This window comes from Chinchilla lanigera, unplaced genomic scaffold (assembly GCF_000276665.1).
Source record: "Chinchilla lanigera isolate Chin_1 unplaced genomic scaffold, ChiLan1.0 scaffold00021, whole genome shotgun sequence".
NCBI lineage: Eukaryota > Metazoa > Chordata > Mammalia > Rodentia > Chinchillidae > Chinchilla > Chinchilla lanigera.
In genome coordinates this window covers 4097323-4115424 of record NW_004955422.1, presented here as the reverse complement: position 1 = coordinate 4115424, position 18102 = coordinate 4097323, and the positions used below count along the sequence as shown (strand labels likewise).

At 41.2% G+C, this 18102-nt stretch overlaps 1 protein-coding gene across 8 annotated transcripts in view; it reads left to right on the top strand.

Annotated features, from left to right (window-relative positions):
* Positions 1 to 18102, top strand: part of Ttc17 (tetratricopeptide repeat domain 17) — a 99768-nt gene that overhangs the window by 4098 nt on the left and 77568 nt on the right. For 5 of the 8 annotated variants that reach the window (XM_013514118.1, XM_013514117.1, XM_013514119.1 and 2 more), the window contains exons 2-5: positions 12471 to 12560; positions 13765 to 13955; positions 14605 to 14716; positions 14956 to 15087. In XM_013514118.1, the coding sequence (XP_013369572.1) occupies positions 12471 to 12560; positions 13765 to 13955; positions 14605 to 14716; positions 14956 to 15087 (525 nt within the window). The remainder of the gene's footprint in view (positions 1 to 12470; positions 12561 to 13764; positions 13956 to 14604; positions 14717 to 14955; positions 15088 to 18102) is intronic. The other 3 variants (XM_005384087.2, XM_005384085.2, XM_013514122.1) reach the window with 1 other exon arrangement.

Sequence of the window (18102 nt, the reverse complement as noted above, 5' to 3'; positions counted from 1 at the left end):
CAGTTTTAGATATTGCTGTTTCCCCAGCTTCTCTTCTAGCCTTCTCTTTTTACTCTCTACATATGCCCGAGTGACCTCATCCTGTCTTAGGACTTTAAGTAATATATACATATATTACTGTATATATATATATATTACATATATATATATACACATATATATATATGCCCGGAATATCCACGTTTCTTACCTGTTTCCAAAGTTACAGATTTAAGACCTCTACTGGTTTTTTTTTGTTTGTTTGTTTGTTTTCTGGAACCGGGAATTGAACTCACGACTTCGCCCTTGCCAGGCAGGCGCTGTGCTGCCTGGCAAGATAAATCCCCAGCCCCAAGACCGCTACTATTAACTTTGAATTGCATGCAAATACCTTCCAAGTACTTGATGTTCAAAATAAGTAAATCAAAACATGTGTTACCCCCAAACCTGTGGCATATATTACTTTTCCTCAGTTAGTGACAGACCACCATTCATTTGCCTGTGTGAGAAATCTAGTTGTCATCTTTAATTCCTCCTTCTCCCTCACCCCTGGCCAAGGTCTTTCCACTTTATTGCGTATCTTTTTTGGTGGGGGAAGGTTTCCACACCCACCACTGTTACTTTAAGTCAGACCACCTAGGTACTACCACAGCTTTCCAGCTGTTCTCCTCGCCCCTAGTGTCATGCTGCTTCCGGTCCATTCTTTGTAGTGCAGGTAGAGCAATATCTTTAAAACTTCTTAGTTTGAATTTGGAATTTAGATTTGCTGAACTAAGGCACAGCATTGGAAAAGTGAGCCTCTAACATTAGAAGAGTACGTACAGTGCTGAAGCGCCCCAGCTCTCCCCACTTGGTGCACCTCCCAGGGTAAGATCTAAACGCTTTCTCTCTCTTGTGACTGAGCCCTTCTCTTTCTCAGGCCTTGTGTCTGGTCATCCTCACATACACACATTGCTGTTCTTGATTTTTAGTGTGCAGCCCTGCATTGTTAGCTTCCCCTTTGCCTCTAGGCCTTTGCACGTGCTGTTCTTTCCTCCAACCCCTAGTCTGGCTAAGTCACACCCCTCACAGCTTTTAAACCTTACTCTTCCAGCCCACATCGGGCGGACTAAACTGTTCTTTCTTGTGCTCTCCAAGCACCCCGAGTTTCTTTATGAAAGAATTTAGTGCACCCTGCTGTGCCTGCTGAGTTGCCAGGGTGCCTTACTAGACCATGACACACTGCATGGAAGCGCGGCCATGCCTGCAATTAATTCCAGCATTTCTCGGCCACAGCACAAGGCTGCAGTGCATATCCCTCGGGTGGATGATACCAGCAAGTTGGAGATGTGGTTACTGCCTTTCAGGCATTTAGTCGTCTGAATGAAGCCTCATAGTACTCACTGGTGTGATTGTTATTTAGAGACCTCGCCTGGTGGAAGGAGCCTTCCCAAGGATCACTAAAGCTCTGTGTAACCCATCAGTGAATCAGCCCGTAAGCCCTCTGAAAAGGTGCACCACGGGTGAGAAGAGCCGTAATTTCAAACCACACTCTTCCCAACCGTGGTCAGGTTGTGCTGCGCAAGGGAAGTCGTCTCTTTGTTGCTGATGTTATATCTGAAGGGTCAGCTTTTTTGGTCAGACACTAAAAAGGATGGAAAAGCAACAAGAGAAAGATAAAAAATGAACAAGTAAAGCAGAAGGAGAAACTCTGAAGGGGCAGAGGTGATGCAGATGAGAAATGGCAGCTGCCCGGCTCCGGAGGGATCAGCGTCAGCAGTGGGGCTCAGCAGCTGTTGCAGGTTGGAAGCCTCGCGGGGGGACGCGAGCAGAAGGCGCTCTGGCAGTGAGCACTGAGAGGGCTGCCAGCAGATCGAGTCAAAAATTAGCACAGCTTTGCACTTCAGGATGTAGCGAGCGGAGTGTAAGCAGTGCCTACATCTCAGCTATCCTTCATGGTGCTGCGGGAAAAAAAAGCAGGAGGGAATCCCTCTGTGTATGTGGCTGTTATAGTGAGACACTGAAAGAGTTGTCCGCGTGGAGGAGCCTCCCTCCCTCTCCTCCGGTTCTCTTTTAAACCTGTTCCAGTCGGCTCTTCATCGCTGCAGCTCTTGTCAAGATCCTCAGCACTCTCTGCATTGCCAGATTCAGTTCTCAGTAATCTTTACAGCAGGCCAGCGTTTGTCCTTCTGCCTTACCGAACTACTGTCTTATGTGGCTCCCAGGATATACACTCCCGGCTTTTCCTCTCCGTCCTTGGCCGTGACTTCTTCTCTTCTGCTTCACGCCTATCTTCTTGATGAGTCTTAAGTGTTGCTGCCCCATTCTCTCCAGCGAACAGTACATGCCAGATGATCCTGTGTGGTCTCATGGCTGGGACTACCAGCTATCATCTGAGGACTCCCAAACCTTATGTGCAGTCTCAGTGACTGCCTGAACTCCAGTTCGCGTATCCAGCTGCCTACTAGACGTCTCCACTTAGCTGTCTCATAGAATCACAGGTACACAGGATGACCCAAAACTACCCAAAACTAGTGAATGTTTAAATTATTTAAAAACACATTGCTGTTAATCCCCCTCAAAATGCTCCTTCTCTCCTCAGCATGCTTATTTTGTCATTCCTGCCAGTGCCTGAAGCAGTTCTGCAAATCCTCTTTTATGTCTTGTGTATGCCCTTGTGGGTATCTTGATGTCCTGTGTCAATTCAAAAAAAAATCATTTACCTCATACGGTCATTTTAACTTCAGGGCAGAGCCCGAAGTTGCGTGATACCAGATGCAGTGAGTAAGGTGGATGGGGATACAGCCTCGTGTTTTTCTTTGGCAGAAATTATTGTAACATTTTGAATCAATTCAGGACATTGAGGCAACCATGACAGCATTAGCTAATGACGCTTAGGAAAGAGGACTTCCAGAACGGCTTCAGAAGGTAACAAAGTCAATGGGACTGGTGTGTTTAGGGGGTGAGAAGGTTGAGGGAGATGAATGGCAGTGTGTCCTTGACTGCAGTAATTTTTTTTTATTTAAATGGTTTTTTTCTTTAAATATACATATCTAGATATAATACTCCCCCCCCCCCCCGAACCAGGAATCGAACTCACAATGTCACACTTGCCAGGCAGGCGCTGTGCCACTGAGCTAAATCCCCGGCCCTATTTAAATATTGATCATAGTTTTTGATCACACCTCTCACAAATGTCCTAAACAAAACTTGGTTTTCCACCCCACTAAACCAGTTGCTCAGGTCCAAAGTATTGGTCTTTTTTTTAACTGTTCTTCGTCTCCCAGTAATGTGTCAACTTTACTTCCACAGTGCATCCTTCTGCCTCGTCTTCCTACTTCACGTCTCTGTAGCCTCAGTCCACACTGCCTCCCTCTCTCCTGTGCTGTGCATCTTGTACTGTGGCTTCTTCACTGGCCCACCTGACTTCACCTTCATCCCTTAGGTCTCTTCTCCTGACAGCAGCTGCCGTGATTTTTCAGAAATCATAAATCTGGTCATGGGAGGGAAGCAAAGCGCATCACAGTGCCCTCTGCGGTTTCACACTTGAAGATGAAACTCTAGTGTTTTTCACTAGAGCCTCCTTGGCCCTGAAAGATCTGGAATCTTGCTACTGGCCACTGGGCCCCACGCCACCCTGTGACGCCACTTCCTTCCTGTGCTTCAGCCATTGTCAGCCTCGAGGTGTTCTTCAAACCCCCAACTTGCTTCTCCCCTGGGACCTTTTGTTCTTGCTTCTGCTTGTCTCTGCTGTATGAAGGCAGCACCTTTGTTTTCTCAACGAAGTAACTCAAGTGCCTGACACATGCTGAACACTCAGGAAATACTGACTTAAGTGCAAACAAATAGTCATTTACCCCCGCAGTAGGTCTCACTTGTATCAGTAAGCTGAAGGACCCTCACCGTGTTAGCAGGCTGGAGCAGGGACATTGCATTCACTGTGAAGGTGACAGGCCAGTTCATTCATTCTCCTTGTTACAAGTAAAAGGCCTGCACAATCTAAGACTTCTCTTGAGAACATGGTATCTTGGAAGACTTGCAAATGCTTCCAGGACACAATCACAGTGAGTGTTTCTTATATATTCTTTCTGAAAGTTCCTGTGTCTTTGCAAACACTTCTATAGATTTCTTTCTAATACCCACAACAGGAAACATGTAATCTGGCAACCAGCTTTTAGTTACTTCGTAATAAGTCTTAGATATCTGTCGCCGCTAGAAAGAAAAACCTAACTCCTTTCTCGGTAACACTGGTAGCATTCTGGTGTATGGAGATTCTGTAATGTATTTAATCGTCTTGTGACATTTAGGTCACTTTCAAGTCTTTACTGTCACAGTGCTGCAGTAAGTGAACATGTTCATGTGTAAATCTTTACATGCCTCTATAAAATATATATAAGATGAATTCTTAGAAATGGAATTACCTGGTTCAAAGAATGCATTATGTTTAGTTTTCTTAGATATTACTAAATTGTCCTCCTAAAGGACTGTATCGGGAGTACTTGAAAATACCCAACAATATTTGGGATATGCAAAACCTCAGTTCATAATCTGACTTTAGAGGACCACTCCCTTATTCCAGCTATCACCCTTAGCTAAACAGTGCTTGACTGTCAGAAGTATGAACAAAAAGAAACCTTCATTTAGTTTTCTTATCTCCATGGAAAAATTAAACCTTTATTATTGATACTTATTTCACTTGTTGGGATTGTAGTAAAAGAGATGAGTCCTACTGATTTCTTTTTCCCTTCCGTTGATACTACTAAGATTTCAGTGAGTATCAAGTTGAACTCTATTCAGCTGTCTGTCTTAGAGCAGTGATTTCCAGTGTGAGAGTGCAAGGAATTCCCAGGCCACTGAGTTTGCTGTTACCCAAGTAAGAACAAGTTCCAATTTCTGGCATTTACTTTAGTTCTCTTTCCAAACATTTGACCAACTCATCTATGACTTTTCAAGCTCACACATGTTTTATTCATCACCACAGGGCCTGGCATTGTGTCTAGCATTTAGTGGGTGCTTGTATTGGTTTTCTATTGTTGCTATCAAAAGTTACCACAAACTTAGTTGGCTTACACCACCCACATTTATTATCTGACAGTGAATAGGTAGAAGTCCGGACACTTGTCCCACTGGGCCCAATTGGGGACCGTTGTACTGTTGCGAAGGTCCCAGGGAGAGTCAATCCCTCAGTGACGCTGGTATGCTGGTCACTCTCTGCGTCTTCAAAGCCAGCAGCTTTGCCTCCCTGACCATTCCTCTGTAATCACCTGCTTCTTTGGCCTCCTTTATTCCACATTAAAGAACCCTGTGAATCCTCTGCCCATCTAATAATTCACATTATCTTTGCATTTTAACCAAGGCGGTCTGATTACACCCTTAATCTCACTGCCAGCATAATACCCTTTGCCAGGTACCCTAATGTGTTCACAGGCTTAGGGACTGAGATGTAAAAATCTTGGCTGGGCATTATTCTGCCTGCTGCTGTGCTTAGCGAATATTTGCTGCTTGGATTAGAGTCATTTCTGAGTGATATAGAAAGCAGCTATATTGTATCTGTTACGCTCACAGGGATATCACGAAATAAAACAAACCTGAAAGAACCCATGACTCTTGTGTCCTGATCCAACATTTCATTTTCTATGCTGGTAAAGTTGCACATCATCCATTTTATCCAGTCTGTTACTTGGATACATAATTCCCAGTGAGGCAAGTTAGGAAACATAGACTGACAGTATTTTTATAGGAAGTGGCCCATTTGCTGTTCATGTTGAAAATGATGACTGTCTTGCTTATCTGTTAGGACAGTGGTGATTTTTGACATGAAGGTTCTCAAAAACTTGGCTGCAGTACTGCAGTAGAAATGTCCAAATCCAGACCAGTGTTACACAGTGTTTTTCATGTACCTGTATTGGTGTGAATTTAAACATTTACAACCAACCATGTGTTCCAAGAACTGTGAAAATGAGAAGGTAAAATCTAGTTGAGGATAAGACTATAGAAAATACAGATATAAGGCCATAAAATTTATATGATGGTCAGGATCCAGTATTTTCTTTTATTTAAAGTTTGATCTTGATGTTGATTTCCTATAATACAAAGACTAGTCTTTAGTTTCTCATTAAAATACTATACAAATATTCCAACAGCAAAAAAAAAAAAAAAAAATTGCAGTAAGCAAGTTACCTTTGATAAAAAAATTTCCAAATCCTGACTTTATAAAGTGTTCTGTTGAGCTCACAGCTACATTTTCTAGGGAAATATCTGTGAGTGTTACACATTAAAGTTTTGATGGTTGTAGGCAGGAGCCCATAAAGCCCCACTTTAAGAGCTGAGACCAGACTGGTATTGTGTTCACCTCTGTGAAGCTGGAAGAGGTAAAGTGCGTGGTGCTTAAACTTGAAGGCAGGGTTACATGAAGAGTATTGGCAGTAGACTTATTCCCTCACCCCGTCCTTTTAAAACTCATCTTGCTTGCCGCTGTGGTAGGTCAGAAAGAGCGGCAGGTGGAGGAGGGTTCCTTGGGCAGTCTTGGCAATTGCGGGGAACTAGACTTGAGATAAGAGTAAAAAGATGAGGAGAAAGGTAAGGAACAGGAAACATAGATGTCAGGTTTTTTTTTTTTTTTGGTTTTTCTCCGGTACCGGGAACCGAACTCACGACCTTGCGCTTGCCTGGCAGGCGCTTTTGCCGCTGAGCTAAATCCCCAGCCCCAAGATGTCAGTTTTTTTGGTGTTCTACCTGAGCTCACACCTGTGGCAGGACCTTTTTTCTCTATGAATTACACGTAGGGAAAGCTACAAGATTGTTCCTCAGACTTGAGTTTATACTTGTCATTACAGTTTGGCTAAAAAATTAGCCAGGCGTATAGTGGTGCACACCTGTAATCCCAGCACTCTGGAGGCTAGGGCAGCAGGGTTGCTGCAAGTTCAAGGCCAGCCTGTGTCACATAACAAAACCCTGTTTCAGAACAAAACAAAACAAAAATAAGTAAAATGTGTTTCATAGCAGTCTAAAGTTCCATATTAACAAGATGACCTGTAGATTGCACTTTTTAGAAAAGAAACACTATAAATTTAATAACATGCTCACTGTTGAAAAGTAAGTAAACAAATAAAGAGCATAGTCACCACTTTCTTAAACTGTGGTGTGTACATTGGGTGCAGTGATGCATCCCTGTAATCCCAGCTGTTCAGGAGGCTGAGTCAGGAGGATGGCAAGTTCAAGACCAGCCCACGCAATTTAGTAAGACTATGTCAAAATGGAAAGGGCTAGAAATGTAGCTCAGGGTAAAGTACCCCTAGGTTCAGTCTTCAGTACTGCAAAACAAAAAAAAAATTGGGGGAGACAGTTGAGCAGTGTCTTGCTGTGTTGTCCATACTGACCTGGAATTTACATTCCTCCTGCTTCAGAGAACTAGCTTTGCCTGTGATACAGTAAATAACTTTAAACTGCTCAGAAATGGCCACTGCTAATTGGAGTCTTGGTTTAATTTGGCAAACTGACAGTTTGAAAGCAGCTTTTAACTGCAGCTTTGGAAATCATCCCTACCCAGAGCAAGAAGGAATTTATATAGGCAAATTCAAAGTCTGATCACTCCATTCATTGCTAGGGTGTAGTTCAGATTAGTAAAAATGTGATGCTGTTCTGGCAGTGTTACATCACTTATAGGGTAGGATTTGAAAATTAAAAAGAACTTTAGAAGTTATTTGACTGCGTCTCCTCTTGGTAGAAATGAGGAAACAAGCCCAGGCAGGAAGGTGACTTGCTTGGAGTCACGTGACTCGTCACACCCATACAGTCAGGGACATACTTCCGGCCTAGGGGCTTAGTCCTTCTGCCTCCCTTTCAAGTAGCCCTTAGTAAATGGTAACGGTAACGAGTGGAGATGGAATATCTAACAAATGTGTGAAAGACACCAGCATTAGACAGCAGTGTGTCAAGTGCCTACCATGTACCCGAAAGCATATTATACAGTGAGTGTAAAAAGAAGGATACAAAAACAGATTTTTGGAGAGACGAGTATATAGTAGTTAAACAGTGTAATAAATGCTTCTACAGAAGTGTGCATAAAGAACTGCACAAACTCGAGAGGGATGGCTTCACAAAAGAAATGTCATTGGAGTGAGGTCATTCGGCTTTTGCCAACAGGATGAAGATGGAAGCATGTCCCACAGAGAGGTAGCAGCATGTGCGGAGGACAAGAGACCCCACAAGAGAATGACCTAGCAGAGGGTCTCTAGAAAGTTAGGTGGAGCTTTAGTTATTCACTTGTTTATTTATATTTGCTCACTTGTTTTGAGATAGGAGCTTGCGCTGGTCTGCAACTTCATGCAGTTCTGCCTCCGCTTCCTCAGTAGATGGATTACTGGCATGCACCACCATGCCCGTTTATGTGAGGTTTAGAAATAGCATCAACACTTTCTGAATTAGGAAGTTTTCACTAGACTGTTGGGCAAATCTAAATGCTACAGATATAGTTTGATCCAGGGCATAAAGAATAGAACAAAGTTACTCTTTCTCTGTTCTTTCAACTCCTTTCTCTGTCCTCCTGTGGATACAAGATAGCTGGACCCAAAAGCTCAAACAGAAGTTCTGGATTTGAGTGTCTTCAGCACCCGCAAGCTTAGTCACTTAATCTCATCTCAGGAATAATCACCATCACCAGGGAAAGGAATCCACCAATCAAGGCTTCCTCTGCTTTGTCACAGAAAGAGAAGCTTATGGACAGGTGGCACACCTGTAATCCCAGCACTCGGGAGGCTGAGGCAGGAGATTCACTGCAAGTTTGAGGCGAGCCTGGGCTACAAAGTGATTTCAAGGCCAGCCTAAACTGCATAGTGAAACCTTGTCTAAAAGAGACTACCAAAAAAAACCCCTTGGGTACAAAAGAGCAAAACTTCACAAATATCTACTAAGCAGAACCATTGCAGGTTTTATATAGAACTAAAATCCATGTTGTTTTAAATTACATGATCAAAAATTCTGAATAAAAGATAAAAATATTCTGTTTCTAGTTCTTGATTTAAGGGGAAAATTTTTGATTGACTATAGCATAATACAAAATTTCATTTATCAGTTTCTAACTTCTTTTGGGAGAAGAGTTTCCCCCCACTATTTTCATGTACTAGGATGAATAACATTAAACAAAAATGGAACAGGTAAAAGTATTCAGTATATATGAAGAGTAGGTTGTATATGAGGGCTTGCATTACAGCTATAGTGGAAATACATTAAATTACCCATCATAAAGGACCATTGGAAACTTCTTGATTCAAAATTGCCTTTGTAGAGAGCATCAGAAGTATTCATACCCTTAGACTGGTGATTTTGTGGAAAATGTTCACCCTTTGTCTGATCTAGCAGTGAAGTAGTTACCTCCATGCAGTGCTTTTTGCATCCACTACAATGTGATTTTACGAATTCACCAACGTTGGACCCCAGATTGAAACTGAAGATGTTTATAGCATCGCAATTAGAGAAAAGAGCAAATGAAATATATGAAAATGAACTTGATATGAGTAAAAAATATGTGCTACTCTCATTAGATGCTTGTACTTACATATTCAAAGGAAAATAAAACTAAATTGCTTTGTTGGGTTTTTTGTTTGTTTGTTTGTTTAGGGGTATTGTGTATTGAACACAGGGCCTTCGACTGAGCTACATCCTCAGCCCTTTTTATATTTTATTTTATGTGTGTGTGTGTGTGTGTGTGTGTGTGTGTGTGTGTGTGTATTTTGAGACAAGATCTCCCTAATTTGCTCAATTGCCCAGGCTAGGATTGAACTTCCAGTCCTTTTCCTTCATCTCCCATAGTGCTAAGCTTATACACCTGTGCCACCCCATCCACATTGTCACTGTCCTTTCTAAAATAAATTATTACAGTAATAGTGAAACTTTGTTTACCTGGAATTCTGAAAAGGAATCATTTTCAATAATAGAGTCCCACATAGCCTAATTTCCAAATATATGGTCAGTTTTTTCCTGCAGTATAAATTTTGCTATAAATATATTTCATACTTCTTTTTTTATTTTATTTATTCATTTCATATTTCTTTACCTTCTTAAACAGAGCAAATGAAAGTAATTCTACTTTTATGATTTAGGTAATTATGGGCATCATTTATTGTGCTCTGTGGTATGGAAAATTAGAGTTGTGAAAAAGCCAGAAAGTGCTCTCAGTTCTTTTGTGTACATTATATCTTTTTTAAAACCGACTTCTGTCAAATACCTGTCATAGTTTGCTCTTGGGCTTATAGTGGCCTCTTTGCAATGCTAAGAGATTGATTGGTTGATTGGTTGATTGATTGATTGATTTTTTGGAGACAGAGTCTCACTATGCAGTTAAGGCTGGCCTTGAACTCACTTTGATCCTCCTACCTCAGCCTCCCAAGTGCTAGGATTATAGGTATGCACTTCCATGCCAGGTTTGCTATCAGATTTTTAAAATATATTAATATTTCTTCATACACTGTGTATAACAGGATACATGGGCTCCAAATATTGACTAATGGTGAACCTGAACTAATAACTATTACACGTTGCATGGATGTTCTAATATTTGCCGAGCTATCAGACATACCCTATTTTATAATCTTTTGAGGAGAGGTATCCGGAAGGAAATTCAGGTTGCCATTTGCCAAAGATAATTATCATGTCTTAAAATTTAAGAAGCTGAAGTTATTGCAGTAAAAATACATGGCAGGTTATAAATCTTCACTTTGCTAACTGTTTCCCTGGCAAAGAGCCATGCCATTTGTTGTCACCTCAAAAAGGGAAACACAGCTGTCAGTGGACCCTTGCCTTCTGTGGACACTACTGTCTGTATAGCTCCTCTCGCTGCTGTCTTTGCTGAATGAAAAGCTTGAAGGAAATGAGAAGTGTTTCTTCACAAATGAATGCTGCCCAGACCCCTGTTACCTGAACATGGTAAAGTCCTGGTTATCCAGTAATTTCTAATCCAAAACTAAGATTATTCTTTAAACATTGTTCTAGTGTAAATTTTCATCGCTGTCATTCATAGGGCCTCTTACAGATGCCAGGTAAACAGACCTTTTCAGTATTTTGAAAAGGGAATATTGTTTTCCCACATTCCTCCACCACCAATTTGTTTTCTAAAAATCTCATGAAAAATACATATAGAGCCAGGTGTGGTGATGCAGTCCTATAATCCCAGCATTCAGGAGGCTGAGGCAGGAGGGTCACTGCGAGTTCGAGACCAGTCTGGGCTACAAAGTGAGCTCAAGACCAGCCTGAACTGCATAGCAAGACTTTGTCTCAAAAAGACAAACATAAAAAATAAACAAATAATACATATAGAGCTGGGTGTGGTGGCACACTTCTGTTAACCCAAAGCTCATAAGGCTGAGGCAGGAGGATGGCTCTTTCAGCCCTGCTTGGGCTGCATAGTGAATTCAAGGCCAACATAAACTAAATAGACAGTCCCTCTGCCAAATAAATAGACAAACAAAGAAACCACCTATAAAGTCATATACTAAATTGGTACCTCTTGAGGCCTGAACAGCCAACGCTGGCAAGTGAGCAGACTGTCTTAGGCTTCCTATGTAAAGCTATGATTTTGGTATTTTTCTCCTACATCCTATTCTGGACGGTGGGTCAGGTCTCTCCACTCCCCCTGATGAAATTGAGTTTATCCTTTCTTTGTTTATTTCTTTGCGTTTGTTTTTTGTTTCTTTTTTTTTTTTTCAGCTAGAGTGAGCATCCTTATATATGTTTGCCTACTGGTCTAAGAATATCTTAGGATAGTTTCCTAGAGCTTGTCTTGCTAAAGCAAAAGATTATGTACTGTTAACATTTTGATATATGTTGTCAAACAACCCTCCAGAAACTGAGAACAGATTTATAAGCCCGCTACCAATATATGAGGGTTCATTTTCCTGTGTCTTCAACAACATGGTTTCTTGATCTATTGGTCTAGAGAGCGTGAGCTGTAAGTAATAAATCTCAGTATATCTTACGTTATCTTTGATTTATCCCATCTACAAATAGCCTTCAAAAATAGGTGCTTTTAATATTTTCTTTTTATGGCTTCCAAACCTATTCGGATATGGAATGTGCTATCAAAACAAGACAATCTCTTCTCTGTTATTGCAGGCATGAACCATCTTTTAAGTAAATTACTTTATCATTCCTTGCCAAATATTTCTCTTCTTGAATATTTATATATGACCTGTCAAGTCAGAATTTTCACTTGAGATGTTTACTGTTTCAGGTTGGAGTTCATGGGGCAGCTGTTGAACCTCGCATGCCCTTTGCTAAAATTTATACCATGTGATCATTTTTAATCTGGTGCTAAGAGTTGAACTGAGCACCTGGGGCATGTAAGCTTGTGCTAGCACCCAGCCATGCATATGATCACTTTTGAAATACCCCTTGGCTTTTACTGAGCAGCTAGTACTAATTATAATGGTAATTGAACAAGTCATATTAAAGACTTTACTAATCCAAACAGTTAATGAAATGTGAGTTTCATTTACTTGTTTATTGCTTGCTTGCAGGTGGATTCACCAATGAACTTGAAGCATCCCCATGACTTAGTCATATTAATGAGACAAGAAACAACAGTTAACTACCTCAAAGAATTGGAGGTGAGGCAGCTGGGCGTATGATCTGCCGCTGAAACTGTTGCAACTCAATGAAGCTATCATTCTGTTCCAAGAAAACCTAAAACATACTAGTCTGAAGCCTGGTTCTTCTGACCTTTGTAGGAATGTACTAACTTTAAGTCATACTTTGTTTTTTTAGACTGGCTTATCAGAGTGATTTTTAAGTAGTAGTAAGACTAACTAACCTAGTGTAGGTATATGCTTGACTTTTCATTCATTTGTCCTTTTTTTTTTTTTTTTGAGACAGAGTCTTGTTATGCAGTTCAGGCTGGCTTTAAATCCACTACTGAACCCAGGCTGGCCTCAAACTCATAGCAATCCTCCTGCCTCAGCCTCCCAAGTGCGAGGATTACAGGCATGCTCATTTAGCTTTAAACAGAATTAGTGTGTTTGTTTCTCCATCAAGTATAAAGGGGGTTTTGTAAAGAGCGACATGAAGCAGAGACCACTCAATGGACTTTGGTCAAACCAGCAAGGCATATGATTTAAGACCTGGGTGCAGGCAGACAGAGGACAAAAAGGCCACCCATAGGGAAGGAAAAAAGAGACAGAGTTCTTTATAGGGCTTGAAAGAAGGTACACTAGGTGGGAAGATCTTAAACATCAGTGGTCAGAGTTCTCTAAAAGTCCCGTGCCTTAGTGGGCAAAGTCCTCAAGGCACCCGCTGTGACTGCTGGGGTGTCTTCAGATGTCCAGGTGCTTGGAAGACTCCATGCTCCATCCTCTCTTTTACAACATCCAGGACAGCCCTGGTGCCGAGCTGGGTCTTTGCTGAGAATGGTGCCGCTGCTGACATACAGGTTGGATGCTAGGAGAGTCCTACCTGAATTGAGCCTGACAGATACAATCTATGATGATCTTCTTAGAAGAGGAATTGGGTAAAATAGGAAGAGGAAACAAGTTTTAATAACCAAAAAATTGTAACTTATGTTCATTTGCAAGTAACGTAAACTAGGATCTTGCAGCGGTATATTCTCTGGTTGAAGTAAAAAGTCTCAGTCACTTTGCACCTTGAAAGCTTGAAACTTACATGTAATAAAAGCTGTTCAATCAGTGAATCAAGAGTCAGTTTTACCTTTTAATTCAGAATCCCTGTCTTTGTAATACAGGATTCTCTGACTTTTTGAGCACTCGTTACATTCTCCTTTGTCATCATTTTTCTCTAGACTGAAATGAATCCGTTCAGTTCTTATTTTCTTCTCAACAGAAGCAGTTAGTTGCTCAGAAAATTCACATAGAGGAGAATGAGGACAGAGACACGGGACTGGAACAGAGACATAATAAAGAAGATCCAGACTGCATCAAAGCCAAGGTGCCCTTAGGGGACCTGGACCTATATGACGGAACATACATAACTTTGGAGAGCAAAGACATCAGGTAAAGAAATTTCCTTCCCAAAAGTTGTTTTTCTACTCAGACCCTTCTCAGATCAGTAAGAAATTGTTTCTGTAATAAGAATAAGCGTTGATCACAGGAGAGTTTACTGAAATTTCAAAGTTCAAAATATTTGCCATATATAGAGTTCTTAAAAATCAACTAAAAGTATTTCGCACCACCACAGAAAGTTGAACAATTTGTAATAAAAAGTAAAATAGATGTAACCAGTAAACATGAGGAGAAAGATTTCTCAGAATCGTCATGAAAGTGCCAATGGGAGCAGTGCTTTTCATCTACCACACTGGAAAAAGTATTTAAAACTCAGTAGCTGTAAAAACGTAAAGAGGCTGTAACTGGAAATATAAATTGGTTTAACATTTTTAGGAAGAATTGAGCAGTGTTGCACTGTATCCATTTTGAAAGCCACAGTTTTAGCATTCTGTGAGCTACTGCTATTTTTTAATTCTTGACTTCTTTAATTTGAATTCCCGAAATCTTTGACCCCTTGTACAGCTAGGTGAAAAGGTAGGGATGCTGATGAATACTGGTTGTAAAGTTGAGATGCTAGAGAGTGTGAGGAAAATTTAACATTTCTTCACATACCGTTTTTCATCTCGTTCATTCATTTCTTCCTTCTTCTTGATTTTAGCCCTGAAGATTATATAGATGCAGAATCTCCTGTCCCTCCAGACCCTGAGCAACCTGACTGTACTAAAATTCTAGAACTTCCATATAGTATCCATGCTTTCCAGCACTTGCGAGTAAGTAGAGAACTTCACGGATTTCTCTTTTTACTTTGCTTTGTTGCATTTTTCTTTTCTTTGGTCCCTTGCTTATAAAAACTATTTTTCTTCTTTCCTTCCAAACAGCTTTATAATTTGACACACCTATCCTACTTCTTAAAATACCTTCAAAATAAATGCTCCAAGATACTGAATTACTTGTGGTCTTTTATATTCTATCATCTTTTACCATGTTTTTCAATCTTTTTCATTTCTAGGGTGTACAAGAGAGAGTTAACCTTTCTGCCCCTCTATTGCCTAAAGAAGATCCAATCTTCACGTATTTATCTAAGCGGTTAGGAAGGAGTATAGATGATATAGGCCACCTCATTCATGAGGGCCTGCAGAAGGTGAGTCATCAGTGACTTAGAGAGCCGGAGGCTCTGTGCAAACACAAAAATTTTTCTCTCAAAAAATGCCTGCCTTTGCCAGGAATAGTGATGCATGCCTGTAATCCCAGCACTCGGGAAGCTGAGGCAGGAGAATTGCCTCGAGTTCAAGTCCAACCTGGACTACATAGTGAATTCAAAGCCAGCCTAAACTACATAGCAAGACCCTGTCACCAAAAAAAAAAAAAAAAAAAAACCTTCCCATTTGTATTTGTCTAAACAACAGTCCAAAATTATTGTATTGATGTACACTATATTTCAAACATGAATAGACTAGTTTTCTTTATCGAAAGGTGATATGAAGTTTTATCAAAATAATTCATCAAAAAAAGGAATAATATGTTAATATATGCAACAAGGTTTAATAGGCTGGTTTATATATATTGAGTGTGGAAGAAAATTTAGCAGTGATGTATCTGTACTTAATAGATTAGAACTGTTCTCTGAGCCAGAAAAAGAATCATCACCAACAATAAAATCTTCGGTAATTTTTTTTTTTAAGGAAACATCTATTTTAAAAATCTGAAGTAGGAAACTGGGCATGGTGGTGGAACTGGGCATGGTGGCACATACCTGTAGTCTCAGCTACTTGGGAGGATGAGGCAGGAGGACCACATGAACCCAGAAGTTTGAGGCCAGCCTGAGCAACATAGGGAGACCCCCATCTCGGGGGGAAAAAAAAAAAAGAAAGAAAGAAAAACTGTAAAAAACAGTAAAGTAAAAGAACAAGAGATTATGTAACAAGACTCAAGAATTTAAATGTATCATTCAGGATAACCTGGGAATTTAAAAAACAGTTTTTGCTCTTCTGTATGCAGAAAGAGTTTCATAAATGCAGGTTAGTTTTTAAGTAGTATTATAGGGGTATTAAATGAAATGCATACTGACAGCATTTACGTCATTTATTCAAGTACATAGCTCTGTATATCAAGAAAGGAATTTTTAGATAAAAGTGAAAAAGTTTAATTTTTAAATGCACCCTATGATTATTTTTGAGGCTAAGGTATTGTCTTTCTGAAGGTAGTGCAAACCGTTTGCATTGGCAGAACTTGATGAGGCACGCGGCAAAGCACAGCGGTTCCTGTATCCTCTCAGAGCACTGAAATCTCCTGGCACCCCCTGTGTTACACAGCCTGGTTGACACTGCCCAGACTCTGGCATTAGCAGGTTGTATTGAGAAGTCCTCAGCCTGCAGTGATGAACTCAGTCTCTAGGCCTTCCCCCTCTCTGGAGTTTGTGGTGGAGGGTGGGACAGAAAGTTCAACTCCAAACAGGGCTTCGTTTTTCTGGAACCAGCACCTATGCTAAAGCTATCCAGGCTCCCAGCCCCATCACCTCCTTAGTGTACAAAAAACACTCCTGTCACTGCCGGATTCCGGTGGTTTTAAGAGCTAGGGTGGGGAACCTGGGACAAAGACAATTATACATATTTCCATGGCATAGACTAAGCAGCCTGAAGAACAAAAATATATTTCCTATAGCTGTGGGGGCTGGGAAATCCAAGATCATTGGCTCTCAGTTTGGTTCCTCGTGAAGGCTTCCTGGCTTTCAGATAGTTCCCTCTCGTTACGTCCTCCCTTGGCCTGCTGTCTCTGTACATGTGTGATACGCATGGAGAGAAAGAAGAGGGGCATCATCTCTCCTCTTCCTCTGAGAGTACCTACTCTGTTGAACTTGGCCCCGTTGCTCTGACCTCACTTACCCCTGGTCTCCTCCTCACTGGCCCCATAGAACTCGGCGGAGACAGACATTCATTCAGTCCATAGCTGGGGTATTGTAACAAAATTCAGGCCAATCTGGCTGGAATCTGGTGAGCAGGAAGAAGGATGGTGGGGAGTGAAACCAGAGAACAGACCAGGGCCGGAGTGTGCGGGCTCTTAAAACCAGTGTAGGGATTTTATTCCAGTGTGCTGAGCAGCTGGAGCAGAGGAGTGCTGCAATTCAATTAATATTTTTTGAAAGATCACTCTGATTACTGTGTGGGAAAGTGACTGTAGGTCATATGGACTAGAAATTGTAGTGGAAGTGCAAGGACTTGAACTTCAGGGTATGTTTAGTTTCAAAGCTGATGAGTCATAGTGAGGAGTGGGAGCAGAAGAGGAATCGAGGATAACCTGCCAGTTTTTGACTTGGGCAACTTGAAGTAGGAGCAGGGTTTGGATATTTTTTTTTTTTTTTTTCTTTTTCTTTTTTGGTTTTTCTCCGGTACCGGGAACCGAACTCACAACCTTGCGCTTGCCAGGCAGGCGCTTTTGCCGCTGAGCTAAACCCCCAGCCCCAGGGTTTGGATATTAAATTTGAAATTCCTGTAGGGGTTTACGATTCTAGGTGCGCAGATGGAGAGTAACCTTTAGACGGGGAATATCCAGAGCCCTGGACTGGGTGGAGTCAGTCTAGGGGGGGACGGGGTTTGACAGAAGCCCATCTCAGGCCTGCTGTCCCCCCACCTGTGGCTCTCAAGCCAGCAAAAGAGGCAAAAGGGTGTCCCAAAGAATGTAGTTCCCTAGGAGTCAAGGGAAACATGTCCAAAGAAAGCAGAGAGTAATTTACAATAATAATATCAGACCATGTGACGATTTGGGGGAGATTTTATAAGCAATCTTACAGAAAGACTTTTCTTTAAATATATATTTTTCTTTCACCTCCAGGTACTATGATATAGGGAGCACTCTGCGATTATGATCTTTTTAAGAGTTCGTGTAGAATATTTAATTGAACTCGTTGTCCCAATTTACAATATAAAGTCTGAATATGAAAGCTAAAAGTAAAATCACATGTTGATTTGAGGGGGAGGGCTGAGCGTTTAGCTCGGTAGCACAGCGCCTGCCTGGCAAGCGCGAGGTCGTGAGTTTGATTCCCGGTACCGGAAAGAAAAAAATAGTGATTTGAGGGGGAAAAAAGAAAGAAGACAAACCCTGTCGCTGAGTTATGAAGGAATGTACTATCCCCTCAGCAACCACGCAGAGTAGAAGTTCA